This window comes from Centroberyx affinis, unplaced genomic scaffold (assembly GCF_046629955.1).
Source record: "Centroberyx affinis isolate AG114_WGS23_722 - 3 ecotype Tasmania unplaced genomic scaffold, CSIRO-AGI_Caff_v1 ptg004429l_1, whole genome shotgun sequence".
Taxonomy (NCBI): Eukaryota; Metazoa; Chordata; class Actinopteri; order Beryciformes; family Berycidae; genus Centroberyx; species Centroberyx affinis.
The window spans coordinates 95,511-112,500 of NW_027282105.1; the positions used below are offsets into that span (position 1 = coordinate 95,511).

The 16,990-nt window shown below is 41.1% G+C and overlaps 1 protein-coding gene across 1 annotated transcript in view; it reads left to right on the forward strand.

The window, feature by feature from the left end:
* Nucleotides 1-663: 663 nt before the first annotated feature.
* The window catches only part of LOC139665029 (voltage-dependent calcium channel subunit alpha-2/delta-4-like), a gene marked incomplete at its 3' end in the record, with an annotated part of 20,543 nt that continues 4,216 nt past the window's right edge, over nucleotides 664-16,990 (forward strand). The window contains exons 1-10 of the mRNA XM_071543969.1: nucleotides 664-717; nucleotides 2,780-2,988; nucleotides 6,358-6,439; nucleotides 10,647-10,763; nucleotides 11,044-11,103; nucleotides 11,625-11,787; nucleotides 11,953-12,084; nucleotides 13,300-13,360; nucleotides 15,335-15,485; nucleotides 16,557-16,631. Coding sequence (XP_071400070.1) covers nucleotides 664-717; nucleotides 2,780-2,988; nucleotides 6,358-6,439; nucleotides 10,647-10,763; nucleotides 11,044-11,103; nucleotides 11,625-11,787; nucleotides 11,953-12,084; nucleotides 13,300-13,360; nucleotides 15,335-15,485; nucleotides 16,557-16,631 — 1,104 coding nt within the window. The remainder of the gene's footprint in view (nucleotides 718-2,779; nucleotides 2,989-6,357; nucleotides 6,440-10,646; nucleotides 10,764-11,043; nucleotides 11,104-11,624; nucleotides 11,788-11,952; nucleotides 12,085-13,299; nucleotides 13,361-15,334; nucleotides 15,486-16,556; nucleotides 16,632-16,990) is intronic.

Consider the following 16,990-nt stretch of genomic DNA (forward strand, 5'->3'; position numbering starts at 1 on the left):
GAGAGACAAGCAGGAATAGAAAGAAAGACAGTGAGATAGAGAGCGGCAGAGAAAAGATAAGGGTAAGAGAGATAGGGAGAGAGTGTGTGTGTGTGTGTGCGTGTGTGAGAGAAGGAGAGAGAGAGGGATGGAGGGAGGAGGGGTTTAATCCTGCCTGGATTATTGTATAAACCGGCCCCAGAGAGCAGGAACAGATACGCTGGAGAGAGGAAGTCCCACGATCCCTTCATCCATTCATCCCTCCATCCATCCTACTCTCCACCCGTTAGCGTGTTCCACTCCCGGTGCCGTGAATTTGGGTCGGACCCTCCAGGATGTGAAGGTTGATTGGGTCAGCAGCAGGGAATCAATCAGGAGAGGACTGCACAGTTGGGATACAGCAGAAAGTCTGTCCGATGCAGCAGGATTCCTATTGGGAATATATCTGGAGTGTGTGTGTCTGTGTGTGTGTGTGTGTGTGTGAGTCCCGTCTGGGAAAACTACAACACCGAGGACTGAATTCATGTGAAGGCAGAAGTTCATCGGGACATCACAAGTCTTTCGTCTGGTCTTTTTTTTTATCGCTTTCCCTTTGTCTGCATCCCATAGATGTGAGAAAAGGGAGCATGGAGGAGAGAAGTGGATGAGAGGAAGAGGAGGAGAAGGAGGAGGAGGTGTAGAACTATGGCGAGTGTCCGGCAGGACTCGCGGTGCACAGAAGTGACCTTTGACACCAGAGTGAAGTGCTTTCTAGAATCTTGTGTTTTTGCGTGCTGCCGTATCCGGCTCAGTTGACCTGAACAAACCAGCGATTACACGACTTTTGGTCAAGATTGTTTCTGTCTGTCTGTTGGAGCAAGTGGCATGAATGAATTACATCCATTATCAGTCGTGTTTGAACTTTCTTTCAGGACCCACATGCCTTTTTGTTGAGGCCCAAACCTTTTTTTACTTACTCTTTACTGTTTTCCCACCTTTCATTGCAGGGACTTTTGGAGGCTTTGACAACATGACTTACTGAATAACCTTTGATACCATTTTGTCTGGAATCATTTGGAGAAGTATTTTAATCTTCCTGCGACCCACTTCTGGGCTCCAGCTTGTGTTTCCTTTAAATTAGCATCCTGTGTTTCTGGACAGTGCATTGGATTTGCTTTAATCTCTTGTCTCACAGGGAAAACAGCTCTTCAAGTCTGTCCACTTAAAGACTGTGGATTCTCAGTTGTTGTTCTCTGAAGCTAAATTGTGTCTGTGACTGCTTTTAGGATGACATCCTCTCTCTGTCCCCGGATATTGGATTTGATCTTTCTGGATCTTTTGCTTTTCCTGAGAAGGCAGAAGCTCTGTTAGACTGTCACAGATTCTCTATAAATCAGCATGGATCATGGCACATTTTAGACTGCACAGTCACGTGCTCTGCCTCATTTTAACTCTGTGGACACAGGATTTCTATACATGAATGAATTCATGTCTTCTGGAAAGCCTTGGATTGGATCTTTGCATTTTTATAACCATTACTTTACCAGGCAAGTTGACAAAAAGTGTATTCTTATTTATTGCCTATTATGTATGGGGTAGTTCTGTGGTCGCAAGGGGAATCTCCAACCCATGCTCAGAAAGAATCCTGTGTGTGTGTGTGTGTGTGTGTGTGTGTGTGTGTGTGTCTGTCTATTTGTCTGAGGCTTGAATGATTAGACAAATTCAGATCTCTAAACTTTCAAACTTTCAAAACTCTCCAAAAGTTATTTGTTTTAATCTGAGAGCTATTCTGGGAATTTGTACAAGATTACCTGAGGGATGTTAAAAGACTTGGATTCCTTCATCTGAAGAGTTTCATTTTAAAATTAGATATCCACATTTCTCGTCTTACATCATGATTGGCAGCCCAAAAGTAAATCAAATCCGGTACTTTTTGACAAATATTAGGTATCTTAAATCCATAGTGGCCAAAATTATACAACATTTAGAGACAGGGTCCTTTAATTTTCAGTGATGAACGTCAGAAAGTGCTTATTTTTCCAAAATTGGAAGCATTCGGGAAATGAACTCAACTGCTCTCATATTGTTGTTGCCCTGCAGAAATTTGATTTAGCTATTTTTACTGTAATTGACACCCTGACTTTGTCTCTCATGTGTAGAGAGTGTGTCATTACCCTGGGCATAGAAATCTACATTTACATTCTACATTACAGTACAAATCAACCAACGATAAGTAAGTAAGTTCCTCAGAATGATTATGTATGACAGAGGAATTCTAGGTAAAGAATGAGAGCCTTGGAGAAAAAGTATAAACCAAATCTGACTGACTTTTTGTCAAGATACATGTAATTGTGCTGTTTTATCTGAACACAAATAAGCTAAGTAGCGTGATTTCAGGCTGTTCAGGACACTTGCTGAATGCTAAAACTATATCGATGTCTTTCAGCGCACAGAAATCTCACAGAAAACTCATCAGTTTTTTCCAAAACACCTTTTGACATTTTACGCAATGCATCATCAGTGGATTGCTCCCACTACTACATGTGCAAGATCACAGCGGCTGACAAATACAGTAAAAAAAAAAAGGTGATATTAGAGAGGGGGCTTTTCTGCAGGACAGCATTATGTGACTTTATTCATAAATCACATGTCAGTCAGTCAGTTTTTACTTTTGACAAAAAAAAAAAAAGATTATGTTTTTCTAAGTGGCAGCTGTTTTTTTCAATATTTTTGGGCCTATACACTGTCTTTGCATCGTGACCTGAGCACCTCCAGCCTTGTCTTGCATTGTCCTAATTCCATCCTCTTCTCTTGGCGGCAGCGCTGGACTGTCGCTGGACTGATTCAGATCAGAGCAGCTGCAGGGATGAACTGCCGGAGCTGGGAGAGCGCCGGGAATGCCGGGAAATCCGGAGCGCGGGAGGTGGGAAGTGGGCTGCGGAGAGCGAGGCTGATGATGCTTTTGTGGATTATCCTCTCCAGCTCACTGTGCCTGATGGTCGACGGCCAGATGAAGATCCCACCAGAAACGTGAGTACAGCCGTAGTACTACGATTCTGATGGAGACCTTTCACCTCCAGGGGATGGGCCACCAGGAGATGCCATTTAAATCCATTCACATTCTGTTGTTGGTGCTGTGACACAGTCCGAGCTTGTACAAAACAACAGGACAAGCTTCATAACACTGAGCTATACCCACTTACAAACCCCATTTACAAATCCTTCTTTACCCTGTCTCTACCCTTCATCTGCACCTTCATCACTGAAATGGATGTAATAGGTGAAATCAATGACGGTTTCTGGATTCACCTGGTCAGTGTATTTGATGGAGAGAGGCGGCGGTGCTAAAATTTTGCACACTCAGACCCTGGTTTACTAAAGCCTTTCATGTGTGCTCTTAAAACTCTTAGCATGTGCAAAACCAGTGACAAGTGACAGGCAAATTGCCTTGTCTTCTTAATGCTGACTTTGAACATTGCAAAGGTTTTTGTACCCACTAAAGGTTTTAGCAGACCTGGGCCTTAGTGTAAAATGGCTCCATCCTCACTCACAGTCAAACACAATGTGCAGCCATTCAAGGTCAGAGATAGAGAGAAGGTGGACGACCGCCGACCCGTTGTTTTACTAAGGCTTACAGCACATCACTCATATGAGATGAGAGATTAGTACCAGGTAATTTCCATGTGTAACGCCAGGAAAGTCTATGTATAAATGCAACATTCTCCTCATAACACTGGCTTGAAGCCACGTGTCAGATGGATGAGTCAAGAGTCATTCTTTTTTTGGCTAGTTACTCCACATAGATACATATGGGCCATCTGGGTACTTGTGGGATACAGCTAACTGGCAAGCAATGGTACAGTCTCTCTTCATCTTCATCTCCTATTACAAAGTTATTAGTTCTCACCACCATTTTACAGTGTGTTTAAAGAAGACAGCCAAATATGTGATAATCGACATGGCTAACATCATGACAATACAATGTGGATGTTTGGATATGGTGCTCTAAAAATATGTTGTTTGGATATGGACCTAAGTGTGAGAGATGAATGTGTATCCTAGGATTTATTTAATTCTTTTGCTTAGACTCGCCTTTTTATCTATATTGAGGGTGGAAAATTCCTGTGATTCCAACATTTTACTCAGCTTCAGCCTGATTAGCATTTTGTCAAAGTATATTTTTTCATGTGAGAATCTACTTTATGAACTATGCTGCACTCTTCACATCTTATGCACCTACTAACATTAAGCCCAAGCGCAGAGCACATTAAGTTCTGTCATGCCATGTCATGACAAATAATATGAACCCCTCACAAGCCAGACGAGTCTTGAGAGTTGATGTCTCACAATCCTGAAATTAATATATTTCACACTTAGCAATGGATTTAAGATTACCCATAATTCTGATAGCAACGCATAATGTCTTTTACTTTCATACCAGCGTTCATTTTGTAAGAGAAGTGGTCAGTTTCTCAGCTGTATATTTCCGCTGGAAATGAAACTCTGCATTTGTTTGCTCACTAGAATCCAGACGAAGCTCTTTTTCCTGAAGACTCTTCAAACCCCTGTGTCAGATATTTACTCCTGCTGACCAAGAACCCTAACAGATCGATGCAATGCTGTCAGTCCACAATAGCCCATTAACTCTCTATGTGTGTGTGTGTGTGTGTGTGTGTGTGTTTATCAGCAAGAGGTAGAGAGAGAGAGAAACCCAGAGTAAAAGAACAGATAAATAAACAGACGGTATGGTATGCTGTTTGAATGTTGTGTGTGTGTGTGTGTGTGTGTGTGTGCGTGCGTGTGTGTGTGCTTGTGTTGTGGGTACATGTATGCATGTGTGTGTTTGTGTGTGTGCAAGGGGATACATATTTTCATACACGTGCATGTGTGTGTGTGTATGTGTGTGTGTGTGTGTGTGTGTGTGTGTGTGTGTGAGAGCATGTTTTTGTACCAGAGTTGAACTCATAGAGCACAGTGACACAGGGTGTGTGCTGTCACTAAGCAGGATGGTGTGACTGAGGCAGATTAAAGCTCCAGGGACAGCAGAGTTCACCCAGCCAAAGCAGATCACCAAGCCTAGAGCGCTGCACTCTGCTTGGGGAGGATTTGGCAGCATGTCCCCACTGGCTCTGGAGGTTAGCCTGGGCCATGACCTGGACGTTACACGTCAAGTATGGTCATGTCTTTAGTGTCTCACAAGGGACAGTTGGTGTGCAGATAACCACTCAGATAACTGGCAACACTGAAGACATCAACAGTAATGACAGATTGATTGATTGAGTGACATGTATGAAATGAACACATTTTTCTGGCAATGGAGACAAATACACACACACCATCCCAACCTAGATAGCTGCATATATATATAATACATACATACATAAATACATACTCAAGGCAAAAAGAGCTACTCTTCGTAATGGATTTGGTCTGGATTTGGCCCAAGTTTTGCCTGGCTAAGCCTCTGTCTTCATCTTGTCCTGACCTGACCTGCACAGTATGGTGCTTTAGCCTGGTGAATTCAGCAGCACTATTCCTAAACAGCATGCAGTGTTTTTTTTTTAAAGATTTATTTTTGGCATTTTATGCTTTATTTGAGAGATATAGTGAGAGAGAGACAGGAAGGTATGGGAGAGAGAGCTAGGGGAGGACATACAGCAAAGGACCGGGTCGCTGTGGGAAGGACTGAGCCTTATGGTACGCGCCCTACTCGGTGAGCCACCAGGGCGCCCCGACAGCATGCAGTGTTAGATAGGAGCACAGACCACAAAGTGGCCTAATGCTGGTGGCAATTTCATGGATTCTGCAACTTGTGCAAAAACTACCAATGGGGATGAGATCATTTCACTTGTGTCCAATGATAATCAACATTTTTTGGGAACTTTCTTGAGTGGCATTATCATGAAATAGTTATAGTGATCTGCCTTGTTTCAAGACATGAGGCAGGAAAGTCTGGATACAAATGAGACTATCTAGCTCCATTGACAGATTTTCTTACTTGATTGAAAGACTTGTTAAGAGGAATATTTTTCTCTGTTTATTAGCACTTCAAATTTATTGATTCTTGCCATTTTAGAGTCAACAAATCAACAAGTCAACAAATCATCAGCTGGCTTCCAGTGCCGAGGCTGGCCGGCTCGCCATGACAAGCCTTGCTGCTAACTAGCGGCCTGCTGGCTGACTCCCCATAGGTTGAGCCATCTGTCTCATCCTGTCTCACCTTATGTCACCTCACTAACCTCTACGACCTTACCAAGGCTGCGTTCACTTGGAGATTTGTCATATTATTAACAGACGTTATTGCGCACCACAGAATAACCCCTTGACCTGGTTGACTGTCTGCTTTCATTGTCACCTTCACTGCAATCTGATTACTGATCATCTGCTCTCTGTTTCCAGGGTGCAGCAGTGGGCTGTGTCCTTTGGCAAAGAGATAGCTGCCCTGTCCAGCAAATACTCTGGAGCTAAACTGCTACAGAAGGTAAGAGACCAAGCCGAAGCTGACAAACACACACACACACACACACACACACACACACATTAACAAATACAGACACCACTCAGTCAGACACACATGCACATGCACAAACATATGCATGCACACATACATTCACATACTCTACAAACACTCATGGAAACACACACAGCCAGACAATCCCAAGTTATGTTCTCCATTTTATGTGTTTTGAGGTGAATAGTGTTCCATTATCGTGTGTTTGGTTAATTTCCCTTTCTCTCTATCTGTAGTGACAGTTGTAGTGGCTCACCATGGCTGAATGAATGTTGAGGAAACGGTGTACATAGTGGTGCTGTAGACAAATCAAGGATGATGTATAATCTGTGTGTGTGTGTGGAGGTGGTGATGTGGGGGGTGGGGGTCTTAAATCCTTATGATTGATCATCACTTATATTTATGACCGCAGTGGTGAATGTATGGAATGGAAGCTGGGTGTTGCATTGTTGAGATTATCAGTGTGTGTGTGTGTGTGTCTGGTAGAATATAAAAAGTCATAGCCAAAACTGACCAACATTTTTATTTATTTACCACATCAATTTACCATCCTGGTGAAGAGAGAGGGAAACAGAAAGACAACAAGAGAAGGGAAGAGAGTGAGAAAATCTACTCATTTAGAGATAGAGAGACAGACAGAGAGAAAAAGCACTTTAATGAAGACAGCTGTATATAGAACATATGATATCACATCAGGCTGAGAGGGGCGGGGTCTGGGGTCATCTCTCTTCCCCCTCCCCATCCGCTCCATCAGCCAATAGGAACACAGCTTACTGGCATACATTTGGAGTACAACATCTGCACATGGCCCAGAGACCAGTTTGATGACACACTTTATTCAAAAGCACATAATATAAGCACATATACACACACACAATTTTAACTTTTTCCAGGAACAAAATTACAGGGAGATCCTATTTTGCTCCTCCTGCTGCTTCTGTGTATGAGTGTATGTGTATGTGTGTGTGCGTGTGTGTGTGTGTGAGAGAGAGAGAGAGAGAGAGATCCTGTTTGCCCGTGTTTGTGTAAATTACTGTAGAGGGAGGAGAGAGAGATTCTGGTTATGGGTATGTGTGTGTATTCATGTTAATTTATGTGTGTGTTTTTGTGTTAGTAATTAGGATGCGCTGTCTTCCTCTGCTTGACACCCTGTAGACTCCCTAGCAGGCCCATTCACCATCTGCCACACACACAAATAATACTCACATGTACTGTATGTCCACATAGACATGCACCTTACTGACCATCTCCCTCTACAGTACCCTACCTCTCTATTTTGCTCACTGTCCTCCATGTTTCTCTCTCTCCATACCTTTGTTTTAGCAATCAAATATTGTTTTTACAGCGCAAAACTTCCACCAACCTAGCTGCAAAATATCTGCTCCCACCCATTTCTTTCAAAAACACACAGCACAGTCTGTAGTCCTTTGTGTGTGTGTGTGTGTGTGTGTGTGCGTGTGTGTGCGTGTGTGTGCGTGTTGCAGAGTGGATTAACCTTTGTCGACCTCATGGCTTAGAAACAATGTTCTACAGCGAGAAACCACGCAGTACTTAATACTGACTGACTGGCTGGCTGGCTGAGAGAAAGACAGAGAGACAGTCAGCAAACCAAGCAGACAGACAGAGACAAAAAAAAAAGTTGGCATTGTATTTGGTATTGGAAAAAAAAAAAAAAGATTGTGAGTGTATGGCCAATGTTTGATGCCATTGTTTTATTTTTCTTATTTCATTTTTTTATGCCAAGATTTTTTTTCCAATTCCAATTCATACTATTTTCAATTAAAGATTTTCAATGCCAATGTTTTTGGGGTTTTTTCAGGTGAATTTTTTTTTTCTCTGCCGATGTCCTGTTTTTCAATGGCATTTTTTTTCCCAATTCCAAATACGTTGCCAACTTTTTTTTTTTCAATACCAAATACTAAAGTCACTGTCCTAACTCCATACAGGAGCAGCTGGGTTTCGGTGCCTTGGAAAGAATACAACAGATAATGCAATAATACAATCATCTGTAATCAGTAATAAGTATCAGAACAATACTAAATAGCACTTAATGTTTGCTTCAGACATGCTGCCGGTATATTTTTATAGGTATATTGTTTCTTTTTATTAAGCCACTGGTGTGTAAAATTCATCCAGTGCATTAATTTAATCTTGGCAACAAGAACCCATTAATCACCCACCACTGTGTAATCAATACTTTCTCGTTATCTGTGGGACATTTGGTGATTGTCTTTTTTCCTGAGCGGACCGGATGGGGATATTGACTGGCTGAGTTTATGTTTGAAGATCATAAGGAAGGTCGGAGCTTTACTTCCATTGCGAAGGGTTTTTTATGATTATTTGCAGTAGTCTCTGCGACTTTACTATCTCTACTCTCATTTTATAGCTGTTTATCAGTCTCTGTCTGTCTGTCTGTCTGTCTCTCTTTATGTCCCTCTCCCTGTCTCTGGCTTTTTCTTTCTCTTGTGAAAGAAATTTAAGAGCATGATCTGTGAAAATGAAAACAGAAAATTTTCTAGGTGGTATGAATTCATTTTTAGGAGCATGGGCCACCAAAGATGGTTCCAGTGTGGAACCGTTGCTTACCACTATAAAAGGTTGTGTTGTTTGTGGGAGTAAGTGCCTTGCTCTAGGGCACTTCTCCCTACCCAGTCAGTCTGGGATTCAAACTAGTGATTTTCCGGTAACAAGCCCATTTCTTTAACGTCTAGGCTGCCACAACCCCATGAAATGAATCTGTATTTGAGTTACTAGTAAATCAACACACTGTGTAATGGAAAGGTTATTGTCTTATTGAAGGCAATGGAATATGAGTCCATCACCAAAACAAACATTTACCGAGAGTCTGTCACCTGTCATGATTAATATTACATTCATCAGCAGTGCAGGAGATTAACTTTTCTGTCCACCGGCTCAATAGGACTAGGACCCTTAAATCAAAAAGTTGTAGACTGATGGCAGGTTTTAATTTCCCAACCTGTTGGTCAGTATTATTTTTCAGGGTGGATATTTTACACTGTAACAACAGAGAAAGATAGACACGAACCCTTAGAACATACTGTATACACCTCTCAAACTAACTGCAAAACACTTTATGCCGTCAATTCTACTCAATCCATAGTGGAAATTTTATATAACACAATGTATGATAACGATTTTTTTGATTGGAGAAACAAAATATTTATGATGTGAATGTTTCATAAAACTCATTCAAAACATGTAGTTTCAATTCAAATTGGCACCAATTTGAAAATAAGTTTTTGTCTTGATTAATGAAAATCTGTCTTTTTGGACAGATAAGATACATGGACAAGTAAGATACATGACCCTCGGCTCCCATTAAACCCTTCAGAGCCACTGTGTGATTTCAAAAATGAGCAGCAATCTCAAAATCAGGCTGCTTTTGATTGCTGAAAAGCCATCTTTATGAAAACTGAGGACTGATTTTAACCCTAGGGTTCATAAAACTCTTTCAAAACATATAGTACAGACGACCTGCAAAGCGGGTTGTCTGGATGAAACAGTCTTTTTAGAACTAGAAGGTTTTCTGTCACACTGGCTCACAAGAGATTAGGGAGAGAGAGGGGCCCTAGGGAGGGGATGAAGCCAGGGCTTGACCCCAGTCTGTACTGTATCTGTATTGTGTGTGTGTGTGTGAGTGCTACCAGTGTGAGGGTGTGTGTTTTCATTTCCATTGTATAATACCAGGATACCCCTTTAGTGGGTGTGTGTGGGTCGGTATGGATCTGTGTGTGTATTATTTTCCATCGTTATATACCAGGAAACCCCATTGTGTGTCTGTATTTAGGATTTTTGATTCTAATACCTTATAGGATTAAGGAGATGTTCTGGTCCTGTAGCTCAATAGATAGTGCACCGCTAGGGTTAGAGGTTCAATTCCCACTGGGGATACTCATGGGAAAAAACAAAATATTCACCTTGAGTGGGTAGAGAGAGCGAAAGGTCACAGGTTTGATCCCCACAACAAGAAATGTGTTCGACAGCCAGGTGTTCTTCAGCAAGGCACTGAACACTCATTGGATGAGAGAGTGTCAGCTAAATGCCTAGAAATGCCTAATCTAACTGTGTTGTTGAAATACAATGGCATTAGAGGTAGATGGAAAGCATTTTTAACTAACAAACTAACTTAGTTACTAATTAACTGACTGTGTTGTAGAAATACAAGGATATCGAGGGCGTGGTGAGGATAGAGGAAGTGGACGGGGAGGAGCTGGTGAAGAAGTTTGCTGAGGAGATGGAGGAGATGCTTGGGAGGAAGATGAAATCTGTCAAGGTACTAACACACACACACACACGCACACACACACACAGGGACATTTATGGAAACCAATTAATGTCAGAAAATGCTATACTGCTGGGTCATTTTGAGCATTTTGAGCTGTTTTGCAAGCATGACGTCGATAAAACTATGATTTAAACAAGACTGTAGTGTTTTTCTCACAGCAATATATTTAATCTGTGAACTTGGGACTTGATTCAATACTTAGTGTATCCAACATGGGGCAATTAAGTGGTCACAGTGTATCCTTAACTTGTTGTGTTTTTTACCATAGAGGTTAGCAGAAGCGGCAGAAGATGCTGATCTTTACCACGAGTACAACGAAACCCTAGAGGTATGTGAGAACATAACATTTCTTAAACTGTAAAACTACTATTGAAAGCTGAAGTATGATCACATTCTCCTCTGTATAGTCTACAGTTATTGATCTTTTGTGGTTTCTTCAGTTTTTATTCTTATGTATGCACACTACTTTGAAGAAAACTTCTCAGACAGTACACATGCGTTGGTAACTGTCGGTTAACTGTGATAACTTTACATTAACACTAATAACTTATATATGTCATTGATAAATTATATATATTTTTATTTAAACGTCATACTGTCTAGTTGCATAGGCCACATGGGCTGACATGACACATCCCTGCATCATACTGCAGTAGGGATTAAACATATTATAAACATGCAAAGTATCAAACATGCAAACTATGTTGAGGTTTTCACAGGCCGTGTGCCACAGAGAATCCACCGTCTAAGCATTTTATCATCATCTAACTCCAAGAAATGTGCAGAAATTGATGTCATTTAACAACAAAACAGACTAATTATCTCATAATCCTCTGCCGTCCCGTCTAGTTTGACTACTTTAACTCCATGTTGATCAACACGGTGGATGAGGATGGGAATGCAGTGCCGCTGGGAGGAGAATTCCTTCTGGAGGAAAATGAACACTTTAATAAACTGCCAGTCAACACACAACAGAGTGACATACAAGTTCCTACTAATGTCTACAATAAAGGTACGCATGCATGCACACACAAACATACAACCACATACACACACACACAAATCCTCACACAAACTGTATGCATTCACATCTGATTGCCAATAAAACATCAGTATATTCGAATATATGATCTCTATTGAATTCCTCTTGTCCCCCCCCCCCCCCCCCCCTCTCTAGATACAGATATTCTGAATGGAGTGTATATGTCTGAAGCTCTGAATGACGTGTTCATCGATAACTTCCAGAAAGATCCGACTCTTACTTGGCAGTACTTTGGTAGCGCTACAGGCTTCTTCAGGCTGTACCCAGGTACACACACACACACACACACACACACACACACACATACACACAAACTTGATGTATAAAGGTAAGATTCACAAGATGGTGGTTGATAAGACTCCCGATACAACAACAACAAGGAACAACCACCTCGTCTGAGATGCTCCAGAATCCCAGTCCTATAGTTGTCAGCATCAAAGAGACAAGCCTCCCTGAACAGTGTGAAAACCTCTGAGGATGAGCTTGAGACAGAGGGAACGACAGGAGTGGTTGCCACTCGCTACTTGACAAAGAGAAGGACAGCAGCACAAAATCCCTCCTCTTCCTCTAGTCAAAGAACCATTAAAGCCTGTTCAGATCTGAAGAGACCAGAGAAAATATACATACTGACTTGCCAAAATTGGTACTAATAATCGGCTTACTAACCAATCAGAAGACTTCTGAGAGTGAGGAGCATGAAGGAAAGGAAGAGTAGTCCATACAGCCTAACTACATTAACCCCTATTTAAGCATACTGACTTAAAATGCCTAATTAAAATGCCCAATGATTTAAATATTAGTATTGGTGTGGAGATTCAGGTTGTAGAAAATGTAGGACTACAGCTCAGTCATGTAAAAGTCAACAATACGATATTGATTGTAGAGTGTGTAAAATGGCTCATCTTGCTTTGATGAAGGATTTGACGAATTATGTTTTCTTGCTTTTCATGCACAGAGCATGTTAAGCATTTTAGGGCATGGTGCTCATTTCACAAAATTCCATGAGGCCAGGCTGTCCCGTTTGACAATATCTTCTCCTGTGCTGGCACAATGCTAAAACAAAGTTAAATGAAGTGTAGGAAAACATCCAGCTAGAGACAAGCAGGATACTTACACAGCAACTGACAATGCAGTTAACTGTAAGTCAATCGTGATGACTCAGTCTCAGCTAGAATGTATTCTGTCCTGTGTGTGTGTGCATGTGTGCGTGTGTGTATGTGTGTATAGAGGAGTAATTAGGAAAGGATTTGTGACACAGCTTCACTGTCTCATCCATCACTCCCTCATTTAACCATCTGTCATCCATCCATCCATCCATCTGACAGTCATACATCATCCATTCAACCAACTATCCAGAAATCCATTTCCCCAGTTCACATTCACAAACCCAAACAATAAAGCAGCTCTGTCACCAATTTTAGAATCTCTCTCTCTCTCTCTCTCTCTCTCTCTCTCTCTCTCTCTCTCTCTCTCTCTCTCCAGGGATCCAGTGGACTCCGGATGAGAACGGCGTTGTCACCTTTGACTGCAGGAACAGGAACTGGTAAGGCCGTCCCTCATTCTCACCCCCTTGTTGGTGCCTTATGAATGTTTGCAGCTCTGTTTAAGGCTGTGCTTATCAGGATCCAAGTATGAAGAGTTCTATTGCAAAATGCTATATATCCATTTTGGGTCAAAAACATTGCTTACAGTTCTCCATTCGGTATTTCTAAAATATAGAGCATCTATTCTGTAAAAGTGTTTTGTCAACCAATGACGTCAGTTACCTGTTATCCTTGAGAAAATACCTTGATCAAATTTTTGGAGGATTTCTTTCAAGTAGTTGTCACTTTTTTCAAATGTTGAAAATCTCAATTTGGAAGGAAACCCTTCTTTTTTCCCATCTGCTGGATGCATATGAATCATGAATACAAATGTTTTGCTCTGATGACGATAGCTCATGTCCTCACCTAGCCTTCTAAAGTCAGAAATCTCCTTCCTTACCATCAGAAGGAAAACATTAGAAATGGATAGTGAGTAGAGAGGCAGAATCGAGGGTTTGACAGAGGTGGTAAGCAAAACGTTTTCAACACATTAAAGTTTCTGTTGGACAGTGATTGGTCAATGCCAAACTTAACCATCCATTTAAACTATTTTACTGGCCAACTAGATTTGTGGGATAACATACAACCTCCAAATGATGGCAGGAGGCTGATAGAGTCGATAATCTTACCCGCCACAGGACAGATTTACCAGCATTTGGCGGGTGGCAGGTGGTCATTTTCTACCCTGACTTCCCATGATGGGATTTTACCTAAAATCCTCCGGTGTCCTGTGCAGGCTCTGTCTGAAAAAACTCTGCTGGCAGGTGAGACGGTGCATAAACCTTCTGTTGCCCGGGAAATTAAGACTAAGATTACTTTATTGGCCAGTTTACACAAGGTAACTGGATCAGTATTAGATCACTAACCTCCTACATGTATGTATTTCATTAAGGGTGAAACCACAGGGTCAACTTCCTCTGGGGAAGGGTGGGGTTCAGTGCCATGCTCAAAGACACTTCAGCACTGGGACCTGAAGCAACAATCCAGCACAGACTACAATAGAATAGAAAAGAATAAATGCTTATCCATCATTATTATCATTAGTATCTTTTATTAGTCAGTTTCCCTACCTCCAGACCAACGTACCTTCCGCTCACTAAGAACTGTCCTAATCTGACCTAAGCTCACCAGTACTTTCCATGAGCACTCAGGTTTTCATTGCTGTCCTGGGAATTAGCGCCCGTCCACACACACACTCACACACACACACCTTATGGTGTTTGTAACACCTCTTTCACGCTATCCGTGCCTCCCTGACCCAAGCAACCTGTTAGACCCTATTAGCCACATCTCTGGAAAGAGGTGAAGAGACTCATCAGTTGTGTCTTCCTTCAACACATGCATCTTTATATTAAAAACTAGCAAGATGTTAAAGACTTGTTAATAACAATACATCTTATATAGCCTTAAAATTAATATTTGCTCTACTGACACATTAGAACAAACATTTTGTCCTGTGAAATTCTGATTTAGGTACATTAGCAGTTTTACTAACAGCCATAGGTATTATGCTGCAACTGACAAATCACTTCTGCTTTAATCCTGTCAATCACCAGACTCAGTCGACCAGTCAATTAAAACCTGGATTAAGGCTCTCTGTTTCCATGACAATAGGGTCAATCAGACAGTCAGGTTGCAGGAAGTCTGTCAGGTTCGTGGAAGTACAGAGAATCAGGGCTGCCGCAGAGCGGGGGGTCGTGAATCTCGTTTGCGCAAACAAGCTTGGAACACCAGGGGATGAGAATAAAGGGATGAGGGGAAGGAAGGAGGGAAGTAGAAAAAGGATAAGGCTTGACCTCTGTCTGCCGTGCTCGATCTACTGACATATAATGGTTTGTTTTCATGAATAAGTGTTATTTAATTTACATTGTATTTGAATCCCTATCACCTCTCTCTCCCTCTCTCTCTCCCTCTCTCTCTCTCTCTCTCTCCAGGTACATCCAGGCAGCCACTTCTCCTAAAGACGTGGTGATAGTGGTGGATGTTAGTGGCAGTATGAAGGGACTGAGACTGACCATAGCCAAACACACCATCAATACAATACTGGACACACTGGGAGAAAATGACTTTGTTAACATCATAGCTGTAAGTTCACGTAAACTCATCAAACACACACACACACACACACACACACACACACACACGTGGGCAGTCTCAGACTCACCAGACTTTGTCTAAGTCCTCATCAGCGTGGGATAGAGATTAACACCCTAACACACAAATGCACTCACCCAACCACGCATACACATACACACACACCCCCCACCACACACCACACACACTGTTAAGGACAAACAAGCTAGTACACAAGTACACAGACAGAGGTAAACACATGGAACACTTGGAAAAGGACAGACACACACCCACACACATGCTTGCAACATTTAATTCATATCAGGCATTCATTTCTAATAATAATATCAAAGCTTCAATTTTTATTTTTCTTATTTTTTTTTTGTGTTTCCAGGATTTTGGCAGAGTGTAGCTCTACAACTGTAAATCAATGTAATAAGCATGGTTTAAGCAGGATATATCCTGGTATTACTGTGTGTGTAATCATACGCCGCCTGCAAATCCTCCGTGCTTAAGCTGTTTTTACACAGAATTTAAAGCAATACTATCATGCTTAGTGCAATAACCAAAATGAAAATCAGATAGCTGTTTTATTATTACCTTTGGCCTTTTTATCAATGGATATGTTTGGTTAGGAAATTAGGAAATTTAAATTACTGACCTGAGTTCTGACTTTAAACTTGAACCTTACCTACTTACATAAATAATGATTAAATAAAATATGAAATAGAGTGAATAATTACAAAATTATATTGACATGCGCATGTACATATAACTTCCCAGCAATACAAAAGCCGTGTATCCAGAACATGAACTTCAACAACAGAATACTTTTGGAAATGTCAAAGCAGACATACAACATAATTTATGTTAATACAACAGCAATAGATTATACAGAAATATTAAAATAATCACAAATATTAATTATTATTATTATTATTATTATTGTTGTTGTTGTTGTTGTTGTTGTTATAATAATAATTCTTATTATTTGTATTATTATTGTTATTGTTATTGTTATTATTATTTTACAGATTGATTGGTTGATTGATCATTGATTATATATTTTCGCTCTCCCTCCAGTACAGTGACTATGTTCGTTACGTGGAGCCCTGCTTCAAGGGCACTCTGGTTCAAGCTGATCTGGATAACAGAGAGGTAACACACACACACGCACACTCACTCACTCACTCACTCACTCACTCACTCACTCACTCACTCACTCACTCACTCACTCACACCCATAAAGCTAATTACCGTAATTCACTTAACTTCCATTAACCTATTAATCGTAAACTGATGTCTCACTAATCCTCTAAGGACAAAGATTATTTTGTCTTATCACTACGTCACATCACAGCTCCAACATCAAAACCAAAAGCAGTGAACATCCATTATCAGGGTTTCAACCTGTTTAGAAAAGGATTATGTGTTGAAATCCTAATAACATAAAACCGTTTTTAATGGTTCACATATGGAACTATTTTACAGTTTCTGAGAACTGCTGCTCTCTATGC